Genomic DNA, 24,794 nt, shown 5'->3' with positions numbered 1-24,794 from the left:
GTACTGTTTTATTTCAATTTCCTACAACCGTTACATTTTCCATTTATGGATCTGTTAAATGCTGACGTGGCTGCCACATATATACCACGTGGCTGCCAAACGTCTGCCACGTGGTAAATAAATAAATTTTTAATTTTTTTTTAAAAAACCTGTCTGCCACATATCTTTTTTTTTTTTTTTTGTCTCTTTATTCTTCTCTTCTTCTTCTTTCTCCTTCTTATGGGTTGCAGGGGTTCGGTCCTTTTTTTTTCTTTTCTTCTTCTTCTTCTTCTTCCTCCTCCTTCTCTTTCTTCTTCTCTTCTTCTTCTTCCTCCTTCTTCTTCTGGGTTCGGTCTTTTTTTTTTCTTCTTCTTCTTCTTCCTCCTTCTTCTGGGTTGCAGGGGGTTCGGTCCTTCTTCTTCTTCCTCCTCTTCCTCTTCTTCTTCCTCCTTCTTCTGGGTTGCAGGGGGTTCGGTCCTTTTTTTTTTTTTCCTTCTTCTTCTTCTTCTTCTTCCTCCTCCTCCTCTTTCTTCTTCTCTTCTTCTTCTTCCTCCTCCTTCTTCTGGGTTCGGTCTTTTTTCTTCTTCTTCTTCTTCTTCTTCCTCATTCTTCTTCCTCCTTCTTCTGGGTTGCAGGGGGTTTGGTCCTTTTTTTTTTCCTTCTTCTTCTTCTTCTTCCTCATCTTCCTCTTCTTCTTCCTTCTTCTTCTTCCTTCTTCTTCTTCCTTCTTCTTCTGGGTTGCAGGGGGTTCGGTCTTTTTTTTTTTTTTTCCTTCTTCTTCTTCTTCTTCCTCCTCTTCCTCTTTCTTCTTCTCTTCTTCTTCTTCCTCCTCCTTTTTTTGAGTTGCAGGGGTTCAGTCCTTTTTTTTCTTCTTCTTCTTCCTCCTCATCCTCTTTCTTATTCTTTTCTTCTTTTTCCTCCTTCTTCTTCTGGGTTCGGTCCTTTTTTTTTCTTCTTCTTCCTCCTCCTCCTCTTTCTTCTTCTCTTCTTCTTCTTCCTCCTCCTTTTTTTGGGTTGCAGGGGTTCGGTCCCTTTTTTTTTTTTTCTTCTTCTTCTGGGTTGCAGGGGGTTCGGTCCTTTTTTTTTCCCTTCTTCTTCTTCTTCTTCCTCCTCTTCCTCTTTCTTCTTCTCTTCTTCTTCTTCCTCCTCCTTCCTGTGAGTTGCAGGGGTTCAGTCCCTTTTTTTTTTTCTTCTTCTTCTGGGTTGCAGGGGGTTCAGTCTTTTTTTTTTCTTTTTTTTCTTCTTCTTCTTCTTCTTCCTCCTCCTCCTCTTTCTTCTTCTTTTCTTCTTCTTCCTCCTTCTTCTTCTGGGTTTGGTCCTTCTTCTTCTTCTTCTTCTTCTTCTTCCTCCTCCTCCTCCTCCTCCTCCTCCTCCTCCTCCTCTCCTTCTTCTTCTGGGTTTGGTCCTCCTCCTCCTCCTCCTCCTCCTCCTTTCTTCTTCTCTTTTTCTCCTTCCTCCTCCTTCTTCTCCTCCTCCTCCTCCTCCTCCTCCTCCTCCTCCTTTCTTCTTCTCTTCTTCTCCTTCCTCCTCCTTCTTCTCCTCCTCCTCCTCCTCCTCCTCCTCATTTTTTCTTCTCTTCTTCTCCTTCCTCCTCCTTCTTCTGGGTTGCAGGGGTTCAGTCCCTTTTTTTTTTCCTTCTTCTTCTTCCAATTTTAGGTTTAAAAAAAAAAAAAAATGATTTTATTTGCCACGTGGCAGACATTTGGCAACCACATGGTATATATGTGGCAGCTACGTCAGCATTTAACAGATCCATGGATGAAAAATGTAACGGTTGTATGAAATTGAAATAAAATAATACTTGAGGTATGAAAGTGAAAAGTTTTAAAGATGTTGTATAATATTGCAATAAACCTCAAACCTGAGAGGCTACTATGTAATTTATCCTTAATAAAAATATAGAAGAAATAAAAATGAATGTGGATAGTGACGTTGGTAATTAAGGTTCTATCAATACGTATATTTTTAACCATTTATTTTATATTTAGTTTAGGAAGGGGACATCATCATTAAAGTTAAAAGAGGAAAGATTAAAGGAGGTGACTTTAAAATTCCGCGCATTCATAGCTCCCATCACCAGAAAATCCAAAATCCAAGTACAAATCCAACACAATTTTGACAAATTCGAAATCCCAATTTCTTAACCCACTCACCCAAATTTAGCACCCGATTTTCGAATTTTCTTATTTATCCAATCATCCAATTCCTAATTCTACTGAATTTTCCGATTCCTTGGTGCACCTGTCTCTGTCCACCCACCAAGATCAATTTCCATCTCTCTCCTTCCACTTCCTTCCCACCTCTCTCAGGTACTTTTTAATTTGAAAATCTATGTATCTGTAATTTTGTTTCTGAAATTTATTTGCTTTCTGCAGTGTTTTTGAATCTTCTGATTGCTTCAGGATTGAATTGTATCTGCAAAAGGAGTTTTATTTTTTATTTATTTGCTTTTTTTTTTTTCTGGTGATGGGTTTTATTCCATGAACATTCTGATTGCTGCAAATTTGAATTTTGCAATTGGGTTTTGTTTTTTGAACCTTTTGGATGTTCCAAGATTTGATTTTTGCAAAAGGGTCTGTCTAATTACATTGGTTTATGTGTTTTCCAGGTTGATCTTCCTATTAATCCTTTTATTTTTGAAAAATTAGGATAGCTGCGTATTTTCCTTACCCAAATTATGGTGTTTTAGTTTTTAAAATGTTTTGGATTAACTGACTTGACCTTCACTTTTCTGTGAATTTTTCTGTTGGTTGATATGCCTTTCTTCCTCACCATACTAGAGAAAGGGTGAGGAACAAAAAAGATGGTTGCTTTCTTAATAGATGTGGGGGATTTGTATCTAAAAATATCTCTTTGGTGTGACTTTATAATCTTCAGTACCTTCTGAAATTTTCTATGTTTCCTTATTTTTCAAGTCATGGGATTATATAGCTGCATTTGATTAGGTGCTACGATCTTTCGCAGGAAACATGACGGTGACTTAATTGATTTACTTTAAATGTATGAACTCTCTGTACCACTAAACTGATCAACATGGAATGCTTATGTTTTGCGCTTTAGTTAATTTGGCTAGTGAATTTGTTTAGATAGCTCTCTTCAGTTGTAGCGTTTTCTCTTGTCGATATTGTTGTTCAAAACTTGAACATTATTGTATTCTATTTCGCAGGTGAAGAATATAACCGTAAGTTAAACCAAAACCAGAAAAGGCATCCGACATTGTTAAATAGAAGAGGGAGGGTACCAGTCCGCAGAGGCAGTGGGACTTCTGCGAGCTTTGTGTCCTCTCTTGTACTTGTCAAAGTACAGTTATTGCTCCTAGCGTTCTATTGATTAATGCACAAGTGGAACTTGATTGGTTTCGGTTGATGAGAGTGTGGAATTGTTGCGGAGACTTATTTTGAAGCTGGCACAATGGGTTCTGTATGTTGTTGTTTGAATTCTGAGGATTTTGAAGATTATGTGAATCCGAACAGTTCTGCATATAGGGACTGTGCCTGTCTTAATTGCTTTCTTCAGAACTTTCTAAATGTGGTATGCCTTTGTCATCCTCATTACTGAACTAATTCTTCTTCTTTTTTGTCCTTATGTGTTTTCCAAGTTCCATATGTTTAGAATGCATAATACATTCAACATTAGTATTTTTGTTTATCTGTAATTATGCTGGAGACAGTGCTGCTTTTGTGCCCTCACTTATCTGCTATTGCATTGGCAACCCTGTGAATATTTTGCTGGAGCAAACGAAAAACCGTTTTTCTAATTTACTTTTGATTTTCAATTAGGCAGTTGCTCACTGTTAGAAGTTTTGAAGCTTATAAAAACTAAAATGGATGATTATTAAGATATTTATATTGATGATAAAAACTTTCTTCAAGATGGAAGTATAACCTGTTATCTTCCCATATTTTGCAGTATACATCACTATTCAGAAGAGGGGAAGTGCATTCGATCCCCTCATCCATTCAGGGGGCTGCATCAATGAACTCCTCAGCATCACTTGACAACTCCTTATCTGACATGTATCGTTCGCCTCCAAGGCCCTTGCCTTATGATGCTGACCCCAGATACATTCGCTTGCAGCGCGATGGGTTGATTTCTAGGCGGGAGAAGGGCTCAAGTCACTCTCATGAGGAGGCTGAACCTCTAAGAAGTGATACCGATGCAGATTCTGAAAGTTTGAGTACAGGAGAAAAATGGAATGGCTCTACTTGTGAAGATGGGTCAAAAGAACATCGTTCCAAGTCCTCAATGAAATTCTCATCGGCCAAAGCTACAACTGGAATTGGGAACTTCTATTCATCATCAGAGGACGAGGATGTTTGTCCAACATGTCTTGAAGGTAATTTTTCTTTGACCGGTGTTTGTCCTTCTTCCTCAATCTGTAGTAGCAGAGTTTCTTCATGTTGACTTTTTTGTGGATCTGATGGTCATTTCCACTTGAAAGTACACAAACATGAATGATGACGGTCCTATTTGGACTCTGTTAATTGCACGTGTTTGCTTACCAAATTGAATCAACTCAATTACATACGTAAATGGTACATTTTCATGTTGCCTTTGCTCTGCTCCCCTAGAAATTGCGCTCCAATAATTTGGCACGAAGATTGGAAAGAGACTTAAACACACTTAAGTGGATTTGCAATATTTGTTGCAATGTTGATTGGTTTATGATTCTGGAAAGTGTACCCTTATGGTATATAACTTCTGATATCTAAATTCTCATGTTTTTTCTGTTGCCATTTATGCAGAATACACACACGAAAACCCAAAAATAATAACAAAATGCTCTCATCATTTTCACCTTGGTTGTATATATGAATGGATGGAGAGAAGTGAAAGCTGTCCTGTTTGTGGCAAGGTAACATTTTCTTTCATAATGATGATAATCTGTAGGTAGCGACGGCTTTTAGCTTTCAACTCCAGTCAAGTATTTGTGTTACTTATGTTATAGGAAAATTCCACCATCGCCGATATATTGCTATGCATGTTTTAACTATTTATTTTTGGTCCTGAAGTACTCGAATATCCTTCTCCCTCACCAACACACATGGACTCGAGCTGCTCGATCAAGCAATTTGGTTTTGTACTGTCGATTATATGCTGCATATTCATACGGTCAATTAAAAAATTAGAAGTCAATCCTAAAGTTATTTCTCTAAGCTTTTCATCTGATATGACAAATAGTTATAAAGCAAGTTGCTTTTCTCCTGCAACCTGTATTTTGACTGTGGATTTATATGTTTCGCTTTGTAGGTGATGGTATTCGATGAAACGACTTAATCGCGATCGAAAAGGTTTGCGTCGTTGATGAATCCAACAACTTCGGAAGAGAGAGAACACCAAGGAAGTGATTTTCATTGTGAATACCACATGTCGAAAAGTGTCAATTGATGGTACATATAAACTTGATTTCTGAGAACTTGTGAGTAAATATTCATTCCATATGAGTTCTTGCATTACTGTGGTCATTGAGCAGTAATTGTCTTCTGTGGAGTAGAAGGTTAAATTATGATTTAACTTTTCACTTCTTTCTCCCTTAATGGCATCTCTTAAATCTCACATCAGATTAGAAAGACCGAACAACATTAGCCTAATTATATATCGGGAATTGTTACTAGCGCTCCAAAATACTTAATGCAGATGAATGTTTTCATATCGGATAAAATTAAAAGCGGGATAAATAAGGATACATATTGGGATAGTTATATGCAGAAATATTTGACATGTTATTAGACTGTAAATCAAGATCGCACATTCACATGTGATTTCGCTTGATTAGCAATTGTCATTAACACCACTAATACAACATACAAAATTGTTGAACAAAAGAAAATTGATCAGCATTTAAAACATGTTTCCAAGGTTGCGTATTCTTGTTGGAGCTACATAGTGAATGCTTCGAGATGTGAAGTTGTATCATTTTGTGGCTGATTCGAAAGCAGCCAGAAAGACCTTAGTTGGCGGAGCAACACTCAACTCTTCCTTTCCAATAATCTGCCCCAAAAAATTACCGAAATGGTTATCAAACGAGTTATACATTTTTATGGGATGTGAAGTTTTCATCACCCACGACAAAATATGGGATTCCTTTTACTCCAAGTACTTCTTGAGCTCTTCCTTTACCTTCATTTTATCATAACAAGCAAGGTCAGCATTAAATCACAATCGTCTATTTCTCTCTCATGACGCAATGGTTTTGTGACGAGAGATATAGGAAGGAAATGATATATCTCTGGTCGTATGACAAAATATCTCGAAGAACAGACCTCGTTGAGCACATTGCAGAAAAAAATCCTTGCAATCAAATTGCAAATACCTTTTACCTCCTAAGTCATAAAAAATAAAAATAAAAGGGTCTCAAAACTAAGTTTCTACCTCTCCCCAATGTGTTCCCCCTCTGTGAAGTATCCAAGACAAATCTCATCGACAAGATCATGTTGCTTATCATGATCTTGTTGCCCACCAAAACATATAAGCTTGTGACTGTCTAAAGTATTTCCTCTGCACTTGTTTTAGACGATTCAGATCACTGAAATACAATTTATAGGGTGCCCTTTGAGGCTGTACTTCAAATAAACTAGGGTTCCCTCCTCCCTCTTTGTATATATTTATGCATTGAGATTTCTCGGTGCTTGACTTCTTACATTTGAGACGTGACTTGAAACTTCGGACACATCTTTGCCGAGCTTTTTCGCATAATACTCTTGTGAGTGCCTATTTAAGGCGCATCGCGATCGAGTTGATACCGACGCCACCGGAGCTCGAACTCGTATCGATCGTTACCTGCCACCAGAGGTCCAGAGCTTTGTCCAGATTTCTTTTAGCCACAAAGCACCACGGACACACAGTGTCTGCAACTACATCAATTTCAACAGGCTTTTTCCTTCTAGCCATGTTTAATATTGATTGAAATGTGCATGCAAAAGATAAATCAAAGGGTACGGGGATTTGATGATGTTTTTGTTTCAAAGTTGTTCATGAAAACTGCCACGTGGCGTAGTGGGTTTCGGACAACCTTGTGGACTTTCGCACGTTTGAGAGTTTTACAACCTACCACGTAGCTCACATGCCTTTTTAAGTTTGAGTTTTCATGTAAACAAAATTTTGACCTAGCTAGTATATTGTGGCATGATGTGATGAAATGGAAATATAACTCCACAAGCGACTTGTAGTTCAAGCGTTTATAACATGTAATCTTTTGACCGAGTATTTGTTTCGATTCCTCCTCCTTGATATCATCTGTATGAAGAAAAAAAGGCCCAAATAATGTTTTTCAAACGACTTTCAAAGTTTGTCTATTGATATAGATGTGGGCGTTGCAGACTTGCAGTTGTCGTAATTTTTCTAACAAAAAAAATTGTCAAAATTCAAGCATTTTAATCTTACTAGCGATATGATTCGTGAAAACACCGCGATCTATAACCAAGAACAAAATAAAGGAAAAAGAGAAAACCGGGTGTCACATGGATAGACATATATAAACAAACCATTGCCACCATTGGCATTATTACATCATGTGAAAAATAAGGTTCACGATTCACACTCAAACATGATGAAAATTACTCATATGTATTGAAAATATATTTCCAAGGTTGGATTCTTATTGGAGATGGAGAGCGAAAGCTCGTATATGTAAGGTTCCATCACTTTGTGGCTGCTTCAAAAGCTCTCAAGAACACCTCGGGCGGTTGACCGCCACTTAACGCAAGCTTTCCATTGTTAAACTGTCGAAAGAACCAAAGGATTCATAAGTACAGCATCTATTAAGCTAATCCAACAAGAGTTCCATATTCATTTATGTGAGTTTTCATCACTCACCAAAAAATGTGGGACTCCATTGATGTTTCTTGTGTACTTCTCGAGCTCTTCATTGACCTTCATTTTATCATAACGAGCAACATCAGATATATCGAAAATACAGAAGGTTGTTTCTAATTCTAGTCAGATTTACTCTCCAGGTACATAAAAACAGAATCTTGTAAGTTGAATCAGTTGATCTTCGAATCTACATTCTGTTCTCATTTGTTAACTTGGCAAATAATAGCAACACGAAGGAATCAGTAAACAAACCTCATTGAGCCCATTGTTGGGGTCTTCAAGAAACTCTGCTGCCCCTTCTACTCCAACCTTTTGAGCACTTTCCAGAAGAAATTCCCTGTATCCAAATTGCAAATATTTGAATTGTGCCTCTTAAATTCAGATTTAAGGATGTAAAAGCATTTACTTCTACATCGTTTGTTCTCCCATAAAAACTGCTTATCTTGTTCATCTTAGAATGAAAGGGGTTCACAACATTTAACGCGTATCACAAAGTATACAAGAGAAGAAATCACTAAATACAACCCTTAAGGCATACAGATGTGAAGTCATGAAAAACTGGTCCGAAACTTTGCTCAATTACCTGTCCCCGATGTATTTTGCCTGTGTGAAGTATCCAAGAAATAGTTCAGCCACAAGAGCGTGTTGCTTATCATGCCCTTGAAGCCCAGCAAAATAGATAAGCCTGTGGCTATCTAGAGTACTTCCACTGTACAATTTCGACACAATGTTAATAACATAATACCTAAACTGCAATCCAAGTTCTAACAAAAGCTTTTCCGGGCTTTCCCTCCATTACGAATTTGGAATCAGCGAAACAATGGAAAAGGACAAAAAAGAAGTATCCTTTACACTTACGTGAGCCCGGACAGGTTATATTCCAGGCCGTGGCTTCGGAAAATCTGCAATTGTCAAAGGGGACAGTGAGTGACTGGATTGACTAAACATGTATTTCAGTGTTCTGTATGTACAGGTGATTCATAGAATAGAATTGCAGCGATACCTCTGCCATCCGAGCCTCCATTTGTTTCGACCTATTAGTCCCAAATTTTTCCTCATAATAACTTCTCTTATCAACGCCTTCTTTAGGCGCATTGGGATTAAGTTGGAATGGATGCCATCTAACCTGAAAAGTTCATATACAGTGACAACAATTTAGGATGGAATCATGGCACAGCACAAAGCCAACAACTTATATACACTTAGGGTCCGTTTGGTACTTCTTTTGCAGGATGCGCTTATGCTCATAAGCGCTTTCACTATAAGTGGGTTTACTAGAAACACAAACACGCTAAAATTTTTATCAAAAATATCAAGTGCGTCTGCTAGAAAGCGCTCCTACGACCTAGAAATACTTTTATGTTTTCCTACCAAACGTGGTTAGAAGAGCTTCTGGTTGTCAAAAACAGCTTTTAAACAAAAGCAACAACAACAACAACATCAACATGGTGAAGGAAAAAAAACAACAGCATCAACATCAACAACAACAACAAACAACACAAGGAAAAACAGAGAACCTCAAAGTCGAATCGATCACGAGATGCCTCAAAAGCTTTTTCAAGATTTCTCTTGCCCACAAAGCACCACGGGCACACCGTATCCGACACGATGTCAATTTGAATGAGCTTCTTCCCAGCCGACACACCAGCCATGTTTCTATTTCTGCACGAAATCAAACACAAACAACACAAAATTAACGGCAGTAACCAGTAAGAACAATTCCCGCCGGCAATTTTGACATCAAAAGTCACCCAATTAACTCAGATTTCATATCATTTTTAACAGTTTTAACATCAACCAACACATCCATACAAATTAAAATACAACGATTGACGAAACATATGAATCTAATAAATTAGAACGATTTGATGCCTTCATTCGAAGTTGCGAAGTACTTACGTTACCTGTCTGCCTGTAAAGACTGTAATTTTATCAAAAGCTTGCGTCTTTGGAGAAGGAGAAGGCAATTGCACTCGCACGTCGGGGCTTTATGGATGCCCTGCCGACGTTTTCAACTTCTTCCACCGCCTTTTTTCTTCAGGCTTCACCAACCGCACCCACGCCACGCACCTTAAAAGTCAAGGAGAGCTAATCTCGATTCTCGAGTGGCACATTTGACCAAAAAATTAGAAGGGAAAATGCATAATAGGAATACTTATTTTCCCCCTCTAAAGTCTTTTCCAGTAAAAACTTATACGAAACGAGTACATAGTATTGTGGCCATAAAATAAATGTGTAAGTTTTTTTATTCAAATGTCTTTGTTTTATTGGCAAAAGACTTTACATGATGATTCTAGGTGGAAATGCCACATACGTATTTGACATCAAAAACTTTTCTAACCGAAGTGTTGTTTACTGACTGAATTTGAAACCTTTGTGATTAGATGTCAAATTTGACAATAGCGTCAAATTTATTTTTTATTAGCTTAATGGTGTGTCTCTTATTACACTAACATTTCAACAATTTTTTTTTAATAAATACAACCATTTAAAGCTATATATTAATAAGAAAATAATATTTGACAATTTGGTTAGAGAAACACAAAATTTGACATAAGGTTCCAAATTACCATATCAGCCATCCATTATAATCTGACTATAATAATTTTGACATTTCCATTGACGATAGTCGTCTAAGTTGTTTTTCTCAAATAAACGACACATGACAAAAAGGGACGAAACTTTAAAGTGAAATTTCAAAAATTACTAATTGTTGAGATGATAATTTTACTAAACATAAGTGAGTTTGGTAGTAAAAACACATCCTAAACAAAAATAGAGATACATAAATTTTTGGTGGAAAAGGAGGGGGGGGGGGGTTTGAAATTTTCATTGATTTAGAAGGCAGCTGCGTGCGTGTGACACGCATGAGGGCCTCAGCCACTCGACCCGACCCGACTCCGCCTCCGGAGTTCTCGGAACACAATATATTTACCTCTTTACATTTCTCCAACGACTAACGGCAACCATTTTTCAGTTTCTCCCTTCTTTCTTCCTCTTCCCACTTTGACTCTTCTAGGTATCTCTCTCTCTCTCTCTCTCTCTCTCTCTCTCTCTCTCTCTCTCTGTTTGGATGCCGAGAAAATCCCAATTCTCCACTTTCTCCTTCAATTGGATTAAAATTTGTTAACTTTTTGTTAAATTCGTTGGCTTGTAAGTTGTAACTTTGTGGTTCAATTTGTGAAGGGCATTCATGGAAATGGAAATTGATGATCTTCTGGGTCGCAACCGGCCGGTGAGTATTCCGACGAAGAGTGCGATTTACGTGTGGGGTTACAACCAGTCCGGGCAGACGGGTCGGAACGGGAAGGAGGGGCAGTTGAGGATTCCGAAACAGCTCTCGCCGGAGCTTTTTGGATGCACGGCTGGGGCTAATTCGCGGTGGCTGGACATTGCTTGCGGCCGCGAGCACACCGCCGCTGTTGCCTCCGATGGGTCGCTTTTCACTTGGGGTAATTAAGCTTTCATCTTTTTGTTTTATTGTCTTAATTTTTTTTTTAAATTTCCATTTTTGAATTGTTTGGTATGGTTTTTTGTGATAACGATCTTTCCATTTATGAGTTCAATCATTTCCTTTGTGGGAAGGGACGATTTCCTGTCTTAAATCGCCATCTTTTGGTTTGGAAAATGGTTGGTTACAAAGATGGGGACTAGCCATTTGTTTGCGGTAGCTGATAGAGTAAATATGTATTATATTTGGTTTATGTGCACTTTGGATAACCTGGATGTGTAAGCAATTGACCAGGAGCTAATGACTTCAGCCAATTGGGAGATGGAACGGAGGAGCGAAGAAAAAATCCGAAGAAAGTGAAGCAATTACAGACACAGTTTGTGAAATCTGTGTCTTGTGGAGCACATTGTACCGCAGCTATTGCAGAACCTCGTGAAAATGATGGAACCGTCTCAACAAGAAGGCTTTGGGTGTGGGGGCAAAATCAGGTCCTACTATGAATTTCTGTAGCTTCATTCCTACTTCATTCCCTTTTGGCAGATATAATAATTTGTTTAACCTTTTCCCCTACTTCTCATACAGGGATCGAATTCTCCACGTTTGTTTTGGGGAGTCTTTACTCCAAACACGGTATGCTACACTTCCTATTCATTATGCTTTTCTTTTTAGGTTGGAATTGTACGGTATTAGAATTACTATTTTGTTTGGATAGTCGATTTACAAATGACTCGGTATGAGCTCATCAACTTTCAGTTGTGGCTAAAATCATTTTCTTTTATCAGGTAAATTAGTTCTATTAAGAAAAAGTTGGGGCATTAATTTTAATAACCTTGATTTTTGGCATTACCTGGGTTGGTTGATGAACAACTACTAGGGTTTTTTGCCACTGCAGGCAATGCATTTAAAAGTGAGACCAAGTCTTAGATCACAACTCTAAAACCTGCAAGAAGATAGATATGAATACCTGTCGTATCAAATGCTTAACTAAAGGAACACTATATAATGGAATCGGAATTCTTTTATTAGAGTAGAGTGGATGGTTATCAAATTTAATACCTTCTACTTACTAAAAAGTCTTTCACAGATTATCCGTCAAGTGTCTTGTGGGGCAGTTCATGTGATCGCTTTATCAGAGGATGGCATGCTACAAGCGTGGGGTAAATGCATATTCCACTCTTTAGTTTCTGATAACGTCTTACTTTTTTTTTAAAGCAGCTTCAAGGTACATATGTTAGAGCTGAATCCTATTCTAGCGAAATTTTGCTAGAGTTACATATCCCATAGAAACTGAAAGAAACCTTAAATTCATCTTCTCCCACCTCTAATTAATCAAACTTTAATACTGTGATGATACACCAGGATATAATGAATATGGTCAGCTTGGCAGAGGATTTACATGTGACGGATTACAGGGGGCTCGTATAATAAATGCATATGCGAAGTTCCTAGATGAAGCCCCTGAGCTTGTGAAGATTACCCAAGTGTCATGCGGGGAGTACCACTCAGCAGCTATATCTGAAAAAGGCGAGGTGTAAGTGATCTGAGGAATTCTTAGATGGAGATTAGGTTCTATAGTTAAGCTAAAGCATTGTGGTTATCCGCATGGCACATTTAACTCAGAAGGTTTGCGAAAATCTTCGTATAGGAATCTCACATTTGAAAGGAGACAGGATGCCTAGAATACTGGATTACATTTATATTTGTGTTTTAATCTGTGATTGGAGTTGTGTCTTCAGAATTTTTTTTACCTCAGTTGTTTTACTAACCAAGGTTCTAGATAAAGAGGTTACTCTGATATTGATACATGTCATGAACTGATATTTCAATTATACTCATGTACTCTTTATCTGTTATGTAGTCTTCCCATTGAGTAAGTCATTTTTTGTTCATTTGTTTGTTTAACTTTGGTTTCTTTGCGGAATTCTTCTTCACAATAATTTTATTTGGCACTCATAGGTATACTTGGGGGCTAGGAAACATGGGTCAACTTGGGCATTCTTCCCTTCAATCTGGGGAGAAAGAGTTATTGCCTAGGCGAGTGGTCGCACTTGATGGAATAGTCATAAAGGATGTTGCATGTGGTGGCGTACATACATGTGCTGTGACTCAGAAGGGAGCTCTTTATGCTTGGGGTGGTGGTCGAGCAGGGCAGTTAGGCCTTGGCCCTGAAACGGGATTATTTTCATGCAACCCTAATGAATCTCAGTCTTTTTTCCGTAACATTCCTGCATTGGTTGTTCCAACTAGTGTGCAACTCATTGCATGCGGACACTCCCACACACTTATCTCTACAAGGGATGGAAGAATCCATGGATGGGGCTACAATAGCTATGGTCAGGCATCTAACGAGAAATCAACTTATGCTTGGTATCCATCCCCGGTTGATTGGTACGGTACAGATAAATTGTTCATGATCAGGTTTTTCGTGGCTTTCTTGATTGATACATTGATTGAAGTTTGCATCACACAGGTGCGTTGGGGAAGTGCGAAAACTTGCAGCTGGTGGTGGCCATTCAGCCGTGTTGACTGATGCATGTTCCTTGAAGGAATTGTGTGAATTTAATCTTGCAGATAGTGTTAATCTAAAGAATGCTTCTACAATTGAAGACATTGCGTCTAGAACAGGTTCAGATGCTTTGGCACGGCTTTGTGAAAGATTAAGGTATGGATTTCTTTTCATGGCTGGTCCAAAGGTCAACAAATTTAACCGTCTTCCATGATCTGATTCCATAATTATATATTGATCGTTTATCTGCCTTGGTAAAAATAGGATAAAATATTTTAGAACTCTGTTTGAATCGCTTTGAAAATGTTAAGAAATAATGGTAAATTTGTTACAATTAGAATTACAGGGACAAGATTGGAATCAGGTTTAGACTATGGTAACAAAAAGTGTAATTTAGCTTCTTTTTTTATGGAGTTATTTTAATAAAAGGGAAGAGTGGAGAGAGGTCAGAACATATGTCATACAGTCAATAGGAAATAGAAACACAGGAACTGAAACTACCTCGTAAGAGTTCTCTAGTTCATAGAGGCGTGCGTTTCCTCCTTAGAGCGTTCTATTTGTTGATCACATAATATTCCATTAACTGGTAATGTACTTGGAGCTTTGCACCATTGGTTTAGAAATGCTTCTTTTCTCGTGTTCTTTATTTTTATCTATGATGAAGATGCCAATATATTCGTTTCTTTTTTCTGCAGGCAGCATGTCCTCGAGGGTGGCGACTGTGAATTTGAAGACAATTAGGCCAGCGGTTATACCAAGTGAAGAAACAATTGGATTAGATTTAAAACTGACATCCATTATGTCAATTTGTGTCAATGTAATCACTTTATTTCCAATCTGGTTATGAATTAGGTATTCGGAGTTGTCGTAATCAGATTGTGAAGGGGTTAAACCCTTTGAATTTATGTCAAACTGCTATAATTTGTAACCACAACTAAGAAGTACGGAGTTAGTTGTGTCAAGAACCATCATATTGAGATGTTGAATTTGTTTATGTAACTGTTCACTATTAGTTGTATAAAAAACATGAAATAGACTTGATTAATGACCATACGGGAAGATTTCTCACTATAAGCTACTAAATAATCTTATGTTCATGCTGGAAATTACGTTTTAACTTCTGTCTGTATCGACATCAACGACATGCTAATAATATGGCACATATGATTGTTAGGTTTTCGATGTGGGACTTTACATACTTGTATCGTATGTGAACCTCAAAATTCCTTTCAAGATGATTAGAATAGTACAAGACTGAAGAAACATTGTTTTTCTTATTCTTTAATTATAATAACAAAAAGCACATTAACAGTAGATGTAAATTAAATGTTTGATTAGTGGTATGCATCTTGGAACATTCCCACAACCCAAAACATTGGAATTTTATTTGACTAGTAGGCACGGCAAAGCTTATATTTCATCCAAATGGCGAAAGCATCCACAGTGGCATGTGTGTGTTTTTAGCAGCAGGTGGCCGAGGTCTTCCCTCGTAATCACCGTCCGTTGCTCCTCTTGCCTGGAATCCCCCACTGCATGGTTTTCTATGTAGATATTATTAGTTTTTCCATGCAACCCTAATGTCATTCCACTTCTAAAACTTTATATAGTTTTAAGAAGGCTTTTTTAACCAAAATGATCTTTTAAGATTGGCATAATTCCTCATTTTAGTCATTGAGATTGAAATTCGATAAAAATGGTCCTTAAGTTTGTCTACCGTCAATCATTTTGGTCATTTCGCGAAATCTTCGTTAAATTGAGGGTATTTTTGTTCAATCAATCCCTCTAATTACTTTTCCATTTAACGAAGATTTTTCATAGAATGACCAAATAATTGACTGTGGACAAATTCAGAGACTACTTCTATCGATTTTCAAAGGGACCAGTTATGCTAATCTCAAAAACCATTTTGGCTAAAAAGCCTTCTAAGAATACTAATTAATTATGCATGAGCATATGATCTTATGGAAACATTGCTGGAGAGAGAGAGAGAGACCTGGTGCTTCGAGAAGTAGGTAGTGATGGTGTCGATGGGGGTTGGGGTGGCGGCATTAGCATGAGGGTGGATGAGTTGTGGCGGCCTTGGTTAGTTTGCTGCTGCCGCCCTACTACCTGCACCTGATCATGCTCTTCCTCAAGCATCTTTCCATTCTCCTTGACCTTGAATCAATTAATATTTGCGGTTAATCCAAGATTTAATTTTATTATTATTCTAAGAAAATATTTCTCATAAATAAACATATAAGAGCGCTTTTGAAAATTTTAATACCTGCTTTGCTAGCGAGTTGTTTAGTTCCCGTAGTGCCTTTTGCTGTTACAAGTCACAGTGTGAGATGTACGACATATGCATGCATAAACACCAGTTTCATTCATCTTGAATATGATGCTAATCCAACTAAACAAACCTAAAATATGATGCTAAAAACAACCTGAATGAAGGTATATACGTAATTAAGGTTACAATTAAGCTAATCAACCAGAAACATACAGATTAATGTCCACACAGATGCATGTAGGAATAACTTTATACCTTCTTGTGCATCTCTGAAATGGATTCATGCATGAGTTGGTTCTGAAAATGCCAGAATTATATATGGAATTAGTAGTAATTAAAAATCGTTTATTAATTAGTTGCCCAGAGGTAGCATACCTGTAAACTATACATGACAGATTTAATATTAATTGAGGTAACTTCATTACCTTTCTTGTTCTTATGCGCTTAAGAGCTGTATCAAGCTGTTGCTCCAAATTTTGAAGCTCTCTCAAGCTTAAGGGTCCTAAATCTTCTCCCGTAAAATTCCTAGATCGACATTAAACACAACCCATGAACATTTTATCATAACATTTACAATAGCTTAAATAATTTACCTCAGCTTCCTTTGTATGACTTCAATCCTTGCCGCAAGTTTGGGGTATTCCACACACCAGTTTTCCTATAAGAAGTATACAAGCTTTATCAACGCAATCTAAAATTAAGAAGTTATTGCAAGTGACCTTTTACCACAATGGTGGAAAGGAGTGTTGCCCTTACACCACGGTGTGGGTTCGAACCTGTCGGCTCTCTTTTCTAACATTTAATCTAACAAATTTATTGTTTGACAAAACAAAAAATTCAGAAGTTATTACAAGGGTTTTCAAATGCAAGAACATATCCATAGTATTACAAAAATTGGTTAGGCGGCGCCTCACATTATTTCTTTGACAAGGTTTTAACGAGGCTACATTATGCACCCTTGCTTTTGTACGGTTCTTGAATATTAAAGATTATCGTACTTATCTAAAAAACAATGAGGTGAATATATAATGAAACATATAAATAACAGAAAACTATGGATTCCGCAGGATCTCAATGAGGTGAATATATATGAAACGTATAAATAACAGAAAACTATGGATTCTGCAGTATCTTTATAAATGGCTTAACCTAATCCAATCTTATTAGAAAGACAAGTTTAGCAATCAGTTAACAACCCTAAATCAATCTCCTGCCGATCAGTAATGCACTGAAGGACACACATTCATATAAATCGGATACAGAACATGAAAGGAGAAAAGTGCTCTCAATTTGTAACCAATTCTCAACTCTAAAAGCATATATACAAGAAAGAAACCTAACTGATGCAACTTGTTATCTTCTTCTACATATTAGTATAGTCTAGGATGCATATATAAAATACCTGTGATTCAGAATTAGTTCCGTTTAGTTGCCGTTCTGCAACGGTATATTGTTCGTATCGATCCAGAATCCTCTCCATGCTTCACAAAAATGAAATCTTTCAGAATGACAAGCCAATGAAGCTTATAAATATGAAATAAGCGCACATCATACATGATTGTCCAAGAATGCATATCAGATTCATAAAAGTAGATGAATTGTTGAAAAGCGAAATTCAGAAAAAGATCACCAAAGCACAAAACTTTTGTTATGTATAGCTTTGGATACTTATCATCTGGAAATTAAGAAAGAACCCCTAACTTGAACAATCGGCGCATATATGCATGCAACCTTCCATATTTTGGCCATATAAACTTGCTTTAAACCTAATATGCTGGTAGAGAAAGAAACACATAAGTTCCGTTTAGTGTAGAGTTCTCCAACTATATGTGCAGCAACTTACGTATTTCTTTCTCTGCCAGCAACACTCACTATGAAAAACCGCAGATCCAGTTCAACATTTGCAGTTGTAATTTAGTGTAATGGCTTAGACTTCTGTAGTGATTACATTATAGTATTGTGCAAGTAATTAACCGTGTGTGTTATTTCTAATACGAGAAATGGATGAGTTCACCGTGCCAAGCACATGAACGTAAATGTTTGGTTTATAATTGCAAACCCTGCAACTTAATAAGCATAGGAAACACAAGGCATATATACATTAGGTTGAGAATCTTACAACAAATTTATTGCAACAGGAAATGACCCTAGAATGAACCATTCAAATTAGGAAAATGTAAGGAAGACTACATTTTTGTACCACATTGGTGAATCATTTCATGTGGCAAGTGATGTGTACATGTCATGTCAATTAATGAATTTATGTCATTGGACGTTGGCTGTATGCATTACTTGCTACATGAGATGGTACACTAATGTGGTATAAAAATGTGGTCTCTCTAGTATTACTCTATGGAGATTAAACATTTAAAATGTAAAATATAAGATATAATTGTTGGCATATATTCAGCAGAAACTTGTTTTTAAGAATAAAAATATTATTCTTACTATCTATTTGTACTCATTCTCACGTGCGTTGGCGGACCCTATCTTTAATGTTCTAAAAATCCCCACCTAGCGCTGCCTAGGCCCGCCTAGGCGCTAGACGCCCGATTAATGTCAAGGCGTTTGAAAACTAAGAAAGGGCACCTAGACTAGTTGAGGCGCCTACCTAGCCCGCCTGAACCTGCCTAGGCATCCGCCTAAGTCGCGACTCACTTAGATAGAAAATAGATAACTTTATTTTATATTTTATTTTTTTCAATAACTTGTAAGAGACTTGTTGAATACTTAAATGAACACACATTATACGCTTGTTCCCCAGGTTTTCATTATATATGTCATTTTATTTTTGTAGTTAACGCCTAACATCTTTTAGGACCTTGCCTCTATTAAAGAGATGGTACAACTGATGGTACAAGTAGATAGTAAGTGTAGCACTACTCTTTTAAGAATAATGTGTAGTAGACCAATAAAATCTGTCATATACACATAATTCGCCCCTCCCTGCTTAATTTCTCGTTATATATTTTGAGCGTCGCCAATGAGAAGGAGATGTAGGTATATACGTTAGAAAAATATATTAAAGCATAATGTAATTGTTGACTCATGAGCTCACATCTTAATATATAGCTTGAACTGAAGTTAGGAACAGAAGTTCAACTCATAGATTCTAACATACTTAGCTTGACGGTTTTAGGTAAAACTCTTGAGTCCTATTTTCTTGGTTAAACATTAAGGCAAAAGGGTGGCTACAGCTCTTTAGCTTGCAGAAACCCTAGACTCAGGAGATAAAATTGTAAGGTTGGAGGGCGAATAAATACAAGTGTAGAAAAGATATCAACTTGTTGGGATCCAAAAGGCCAATATTTTGAAGAAAAAGTTATTAAAAGTGTTTTTAGATTGTAAAAACGCTTGAAATGCTTTTTTGTTGCTTACTTTCATGTTCTTTTTCAGAGTGCCTCTAACACAAAATACCTTTAGCAAAAATGCTTACAAGTGAAAGTGATTTCGAGAGAAGTATTTCTAAATGGGCCAATAAACTTCAACTTTATGAGTAATGCTTTCTTGTCATCAAGTTTAGCTCGTTATATTGTTGCATGCAAGTGAAATCATTTTTGCTGTGTTTCGATGAGGGATTTCCAAGTACTAATGAGTTTAGCCTAAATTAGTTAGAAACACACAACATAACATTAGATAGAGGGATTGAAATAACACTAATTAAAGTCACTAAACAATGGTTTCAAATAACTCATTTTAAATAGTAGTTTTAAATCCTTTGGTACTAATTAACAAATTCCACTAAGTGCATTACATAGTCTTCCTAATCTCCATATATCTTATATTTTTTAGGACATTTCTTGCCAATATAGCCTAAAGCACTTAGTACTTGGTAATCAATCGTCCAAACACAACATACATGATTTCACTTGTTGGGAAAAATGCAAAAGTTATACTTGATGATTATATTGAGTAACTTATTTCCATAAAACCTATTTATAACTTTTTTAATTTTGATTTTAGTTTTCGTAGTTTTGAAACACCAAAAAAATATACGGCAATGAAGGGTAAAGGAGGATGGAGTGAGAATGAAGAAATGAAGGATAATAAATGAAACAAAACTTTAAAGTAGTGTTGGTTTTTAGTTTTTAGTTTTTAATTAGTTTTCATCTTATATAGTATTCTTCAAACATTTCTACCACCTCCCTCCTACCACTTTTCCCCCACCATTCTTTGCCACTCTTTTCTTTTGTATACCTCCTCTCAATCTTAAACAAAGAGAGAAATTTAAAACCAAGAAGGAAAATGTTACACAACAGGCTCTTAGATTCACATAATCTCATAGATATAAGTTTCCTAATAATATCCACACTTACATTCTATTATGTCCAATGGTATATCATGCATTTTATAAAATTAATCCAAAATGAAAAGAAAGAGAATTTTTTTTATACAATGAAATATTTACATTAAAGGGTGGGAGGAATAAATTAGTATCAAATTTGCCATTCACGATATTCGATCCTTAGACTTCTCACTGATAAGTAAACGCTAGACCGTAGTACTAATTAAGTGGCGAAAAAAGAAGAAGTAGTTAATAATATAAATTTTGAAATGAGCAAATATTCATTTATGAAATCTATTAGGTAATTTCAGGCTAGTTTAAAATGATTTCCAAACTTTTGAAAGTTCTCATCCTCCATTTGGTAAGTGTATGAATTACAGCATACACAAGTTCGGGAAATTTACCTAGCTAACAATCATTATAAAATACTTGGATTCTGCTTAATTACAGATGTCCCTAATTCTTGTTGTCTGTCTAAATGGTTAATCACACCAAAATGAAAAATCCTTTTGGGAATCATAATTTTTGTATTACAAGTGATTGATATTCTACTCTAATTTACTTTAAAGATGAGGCAGGGAGAGTTTAAGCCCGAAACGCAATGAGTTGGACTCGAAAACTCTTAACTACCAAGCAACTCACCACTAGCCCTTGCAGAATCAAATATAGTAACGAATCAACATACTTTTTCTCTCTTTCCCTTATGCAACTTTTCCACAATTTACTGTATGATTGGAGGAGTGCTTTCTCCTAAGTCCTGGGTGCACAACCAGCATTATATGGGATATGCTACATTTACAAGATGCTCAAACATATACCCTAGGTAACAAAACCTAGGAAAACACCACCCCGATCATGACACATTGCTCAATAACCCTCACCCGGGTCCAACACCTGTAAACAAATTATTATAAAAGATAACTGCTAATTTGAAAAGTACAAGCAAGAGCATCCCCCATGGTACTGCGCTTTCTTTTGGTTCTACAAGAGAGACATAACCCTTTACTCAGACAGTACTCAGTAGTGGTGGTATATATTGCCTTGTAACCAGTGTCTTATATAATCTTCATACATAAAGACCACCGGATTACAGGAATGGATTAAATGTCCCTTTTAAGTACACAGATATTCATATAAAATTAGCACTTGAAAGTTAATTAATTAATTCATTCTCCTGATTTGACCAGTAAGTACTTATTCCGACAATATTTTTTATTTTAGAGTTTTACTATTATTAAGAGATGAAGAGAATTTGAACCTATTACAATAACTTAGGAGAGCAAGGGGTTTTTAATCTAAGATGTATGGGTAAAACTTCAAAACTCTATCTACTTATTCTGACAATAATCTAATTAGAAAAGAGCAAAATAAACTAAAGATAAAACAAATAAAAAAACAAGAAGTTTTGTATGCTAGTAATTTCTAGCAAGTCAAAGGGAGAAAATTTATATAAAAAAAAAACAGAAGTACTAATTATTTCTGTTCATAACTTTGTCATGTATATATGTAGACCCCTTAGATATGGTACCAAAAATAGATAAAAAGGCCGATCCAGAAAAAACTAGAGGGAGAGAGAGCTCAAGTGTGTATGTTGTTTAATTAAGCTTAGCTTTGTTTTCGTATTTAAGATTTCTGGAGTAACACAAGCAAAAAACACCAACAAGAAGCAGGAAAAAAAAAAACATAAATATATACCCAGATAAATATATGAGCTTAAAAAGCTTAAGTAAACGTAAAGACCTGGAATCAGTAGAATACTCAAAGAGCTTCCCTTTGGTGGAGAAGACAATAAGTGCCACATCAGCATCACACAGAACAGAGATCTCATGAGCTTTTTTGAGCAATCCGGTCCTCCTCTTTGAGAATGTCACTTGCCTGCTTATCGTGTTCTCGATTCGTTTCAGCTGAACCTTACCTCTTCCCATTTTTTTCCCTTTTATTTTCCCTTTCTTTTTTTCTTTCTTATATATTGCTAAATATAGAAAGGAGGGAGAAGAAGAAGTAACACTTGCTTTTTTGGTGCTTAGAAACCCAAGAGATTGAAAATATACCCAATTTGAGAGAAAACCCTAAATTTGGTTCATACAAGAAAGGAAAGGAAGCCGCTGGATGATGATAAAAAGCAAAAGCATGATAAGGAAGAAAGAAGGGGTTTTTTTGTAGTGTCTTTCTATTTTTGTATTGGGGAGTGTTCTGGTTTAGTTTTGTGGAAGCAAAGGCGCTGTGCATAAATATGGAAACAGAGAGAGAGAGAGAGAGAGAGAGAGAGAGAGAGAGAGAGAGAGAAAATGGTGGTTTTGGGAAACCTGGTGGTATTGGGGTAATGCGTTGTCGAATTGGTAGTGGTCCAAAAGGCCAATTCAGCTGCTTAGTGTCTCAGTTTAGTCACAGGATTGCAGACAGTCCGTACAAATATCATGTCACGTTAAGCCCTGCGGGACCAAACAGAAGGCATCATGGCAGCATGGTATGCATTTGCCGTCGCTGACGGCGGTTCTAAGCTTTATTAATTATTCCAACAAAAGATTAATTAAGTATGAATTATAACATTATATTTCTAACCATCCAAATTTATATGGCCTATCTCTCGATGAAAATAATATACTGGTAGAATGTTAAATTCGTGTTGCCCTCCTAAACACTTCGTGCTTTTCCACTTTCGTCCTTCAACTTAATTGCCTCTCCAAGTTTGTCCTTTATGTGTTAAAGTGTATTTATTAACAAAAAAGTTACATTCAATAAAAGAAATTAATGAAACAGCATGTGACCACTTTTTAAACGGATTTCAATAACTCATTTTGTTAACAAAAGGCGAATTCGATAACTCATCTATATGTCTAGGACGCCCTTTCATTTGGTGGCACTTGGCATGCAACCATTTTTCTTTAGGAGTACTATAGGCCTTTGTTCTAAAAAAAAAAATGAATGAAAGCACCAAACCCAAATTGATCAGTTTAATTTGGAGCTTTTTTTTAATCACCACTAAAACTAAATGAACAAAAAAAAATTGTTTGTACTTAAAAAAAAATCAGTTGTGTAGTAGAATAACCGAATAATATGTTTTAATTATTATCCTTTTGTTACATACGCTCTCAATATGAGTGTTTTTAGTGTTATATTGGTTAATGGAAAACTTTATATCAACTTAATTCGGTGTTGATCGAATATCTCTCGAGCTAACATAGTTGACCCTACGGTATGTTTTAACAAACAAAAAATTAACCGAATCAAACGCTTCAACTTTTGTAAATGAAGTCATTGTTGTCTCATTTAATACATATCTTTAAAACTTTAGAGACTACCCAAGGACGATAAAAATGTTTGAGAACAGAAGTGGAACAACCACTAGAAATAGGGGGAAGTTTGTAATTACTCAAAATTATATTTAATATAATTGGTAGATTCATGTTGTACTAAATTTGTAACAATGATAGTGTTGTCAAATTTAACAAGATTTTTTTTTTCTCTATGCACAGCACCAATTTGTATCTAATCAAATCATGATAGGTTAGCCAGCCTCCACCAAGCTTTATTTATGTGGAATATAAAAAGCTCTACCATTTTTAGTGTATTAAGAATGGCTTTTTCGCCAAAATGGTCCATGAGATCGGCATAACTCCTCAATTTGGTCTCTGAGATTTAAATAGATAGAAGTGGTCCTCGATTTTGTCCACCATCAATCATTTTGATCATTTTGTGAAAAATTTCTATTAAATAAGACCAAAATGACAAAAATATCCTTAATTTTGTTAAATCATTTTGTTAAGAAAGCTCCTAATCATTTTGTTAAATCATTTGAGCTTTTCTTCTCTAGATCAAAATGATTAATAATTAGGAGCTTTTCTTCTCTAGACCATTTGGCTAGAAAAGCTCCTAATTATTAATCTATACCCAAAAGTCAAACAGCACACTAGATCAACACTTAGCAATTCAGTTTACCATTAAAGGAAAATTAGTATACTAGGATTGAACTTCTTCTTTAACATGATCCAGTCAGATCAACATCACCAGCAGTTGAATTTCATACGCGAAAAATATATGACGAAGCTCAAATGTATTCCTCATGGGAAAGAGGAGTGAAACACAAGCATCTTCAACTTAAATTTAGACGTTTATACACATGGATTTAGTCAAATTAATTAGAACAATGTGCTTACTCTACGTCCAAGTTTGAATTCTCATCTCAACATTTTAGATGACTTTAATTTAATTATTTTATCGGTAACAAAATAAAAATAAAAACTTGAATTTTACTTTTTTTTTTTTTTTGAACAAAAAAAGATTAAAAGATCCTTCTATCCATTTCACTCTTTTAATCTCAAGTGGCTTGTCACGTTTGCCCTTGCATCCGATGTCCCACACTTCTTCGAAATCCTTCTGCGTAATTTAATGTATATAATCTTATCACCTGTCAAAAAACAAAAAAAAAAAAAAAACAAAATCCCTTTAATCTTTTGTCTCAAACTTAAAAGATTTATTTATTCTT

At 36.1% G+C, this 24,794-nt stretch overlaps 4 protein-coding genes and 1 pseudogene across 7 annotated transcripts; 2 read left to right on the top strand and 3 right to left on the bottom strand.

Moving 5' to 3' along the window:
• The first annotated feature begins 1,982 nt into the window (after nucleotides 1-1,982).
• Nucleotides 1,983-5,423, top strand: LOC103404657 (E3 ubiquitin-protein ligase At3g02290-like). 2 transcript variants are annotated; one of them, XM_008343589.4, is made up of 5 exons: nucleotides 1,983-2,288; nucleotides 3,146-3,510; nucleotides 3,889-4,315; nucleotides 4,725-4,834; nucleotides 5,230-5,423. In XM_008343589.4, the coding sequence occupies exons 2-5, from the start codon at nucleotides 3,391-3,393 to the stop codon at nucleotides 5,254-5,256; spliced, it is 684 nt and encodes a 227-aa protein (XP_008341811.1). In that variant the 5' UTR covers nucleotides 1,983-2,288; nucleotides 3,146-3,390; the 3' UTR covers nucleotides 5,257-5,423. The 2 variants fall into 2 exon arrangements, with proteins under 2 accessions (XP_008341811.1, XP_028953367.1); XM_029097534.2 differs by lacking the exon at nucleotides 1,983-2,288 and adding an exon at nucleotides 2,326-2,979.
• A 469-nt stretch (nucleotides 5,424-5,892) lies between these two features.
• On the bottom strand, nucleotides 5,893-6,906 carry LOC139193298 (uncharacterized; annotated as a pseudogene).
• Nucleotides 6,907-7,433: 527 nt separating this feature from the next.
• Nucleotides 7,434-10,020, bottom strand: LOC103404656 (uncharacterized). 2 transcript variants are annotated; one of them, XM_008343587.4, is made up of 8 exons: nucleotides 9,694-10,020; nucleotides 9,312-9,456; nucleotides 8,798-8,920; nucleotides 8,653-8,696; nucleotides 8,378-8,503; nucleotides 8,047-8,131; nucleotides 7,795-7,851; nucleotides 7,434-7,700 (listed from the first exon to the last, which is right to left on the bottom strand). In XM_008343587.4, the coding sequence occupies exons 2-8, from the start codon at nucleotides 9,444-9,446 to the stop codon at nucleotides 7,620-7,622; spliced, it is 651 nt and encodes a 216-aa protein (XP_008341809.3). In that variant the 5' UTR covers nucleotides 9,447-9,456; nucleotides 9,694-10,020; the 3' UTR covers nucleotides 7,434-7,619. The 2 variants fall into 2 exon arrangements, with proteins under 2 accessions (XP_008341809.3, XP_008341810.3); XM_008343588.4 differs by having other exon boundaries at nucleotides 9,699-9,969.
• A 586-nt stretch (nucleotides 10,021-10,606) lies between these two features.
• On the top strand, nucleotides 10,607-14,802 carry LOC103417082 (ultraviolet-B receptor UVR8-like). The gene is made up of 9 exons (XM_008355287.4): nucleotides 10,607-10,813; nucleotides 10,981-11,246; nucleotides 11,540-11,733; nucleotides 11,828-11,875; nucleotides 12,330-12,402; nucleotides 12,605-12,776; nucleotides 13,202-13,633; nucleotides 13,716-13,907; nucleotides 14,447-14,802. Exons 2-9 carry the CDS (start codon nucleotides 10,988-10,990, stop codon nucleotides 14,490-14,492), a joined length of 1,416 nt encoding a protein of 471 aa, XP_008353509.3. The 5' UTR covers nucleotides 10,607-10,813; nucleotides 10,981-10,987; the 3' UTR covers nucleotides 14,493-14,802.
• A 204-nt stretch (nucleotides 14,803-15,006) lies between these two features.
• Nucleotides 15,007-22,616, bottom strand: LOC103417084 (agamous-like MADS-box protein FUL-L). Of its 2 annotated transcripts, none has more exons than XM_008355288.3 (8): nucleotides 22,049-22,616; nucleotides 17,426-17,504; nucleotides 16,617-16,681; nucleotides 16,449-16,548; nucleotides 16,279-16,320; nucleotides 16,018-16,059; nucleotides 15,745-15,908; nucleotides 15,007-15,280 (listed from the first exon to the last, which is right to left on the bottom strand). In XM_008355288.3, exons 1-8 carry the CDS (start codon nucleotides 22,231-22,233, stop codon nucleotides 15,169-15,171), a joined length of 789 nt encoding a protein of 262 aa, XP_008353510.2. In that variant the 5' UTR covers nucleotides 22,234-22,616; the 3' UTR covers nucleotides 15,007-15,168. The 2 variants fall into 2 exon arrangements, with proteins under 2 accessions (XP_008353510.2, XP_028953084.1); XM_029097251.2 differs by having other exon boundaries at nucleotides 15,007-15,292; nucleotides 22,049-22,508.
• Between the last annotated feature and the right edge of the window lie 2,178 nt (nucleotides 22,617-24,794).

This window comes from Malus domestica, chromosome 17 (genome assembly GCF_042453785.1).
Source record: "Malus domestica chromosome 17, GDT2T_hap1".
NCBI lineage: Eukaryota > Viridiplantae > Streptophyta > Magnoliopsida > Rosales > Rosaceae > Malus > Malus domestica.
Note: the sequence above shows the minus strand (reverse complement) of the source record. Positions and strands in the feature narration are given on the sequence as shown.

Excerpts from the sequence above, each read along its gene's own strand:
- LOC103404656 (XM_008343587.4), bottom strand. The coding sequence starts at position 9,446 with ATGGCTGGTGTGTCGGCTGGGAAGAAGCTCATTCAAATTGACATCGTG. Across the intron at positions 8,504-8,652 it reads TATAACCTGTCCGGGCTCAC|TGGAAGTACTCTAGATAGCC; the intron begins GTAAGTGTAAAG and ends GAAATTGTACAG. Across the intron at positions 8,132-8,377 it reads GCAAAATACATCGGGGACAG|GGAATTTCTTCTGGAAAGTG; the intron begins GTAATTGAGCAA and ends ATTTGGATACAG.
- LOC103404657 (XM_008343589.4), top strand. The coding sequence starts at position 3,391 with ATGGGTTCTGTATGTTGTTGTTTGAATTCTGAGGATTTTGAAGATTAT. Across the intron at positions 4,316-4,724 it reads TTGTCCAACATGTCTTGAAG|AATACACACACGAAAACCCA; the intron begins GTAATTTTTCTT and ends CCATTTATGCAG. Across the intron at positions 4,835-5,229 it reads GCTGTCCTGTTTGTGGCAAG|GTGATGGTATTCGATGAAAC; the intron begins GTAACATTTTCT and ends TTCGCTTTGTAG.
- LOC103417082 (XM_008355287.4), top strand. The coding sequence starts at position 10,988 with ATGGAAATGGAAATTGATGATCTTCTGGGTCGCAACCGGCCGGTGAGT. Across the intron at positions 11,247-11,539 it reads TGGGTCGCTTTTCACTTGGG|GAGCTAATGACTTCAGCCAA; the intron begins GTAATTAAGCTT and ends GCAATTGACCAG. Across the intron at positions 11,876-12,329 it reads GAGTCTTTACTCCAAACACG|ATTATCCGTCAAGTGTCTTG; the intron begins GTATGCTACACT and ends AGTCTTTCACAG.
- LOC103417084 (XM_029097251.2), bottom strand. The coding sequence starts at position 22,233 with ATGGGAAGAGGTAAGGTTCAGCTGAAACGAATCGAGAACACGATAAGC. Across the intron at positions 16,321-16,448 it reads AGCGCATAAGAACAAGAAAG|AACCAACTCATGCATGAATC; the intron begins GTAATGAAGTTA and ends TGGCATTTTCAG. Across the intron at positions 15,293-15,744 it reads CCTACTTCTCGAAGCACCAG|AAAACCATGCAGTGGGGGAT; the intron begins GTCTCTCTCTCT and ends ATATCTACATAG.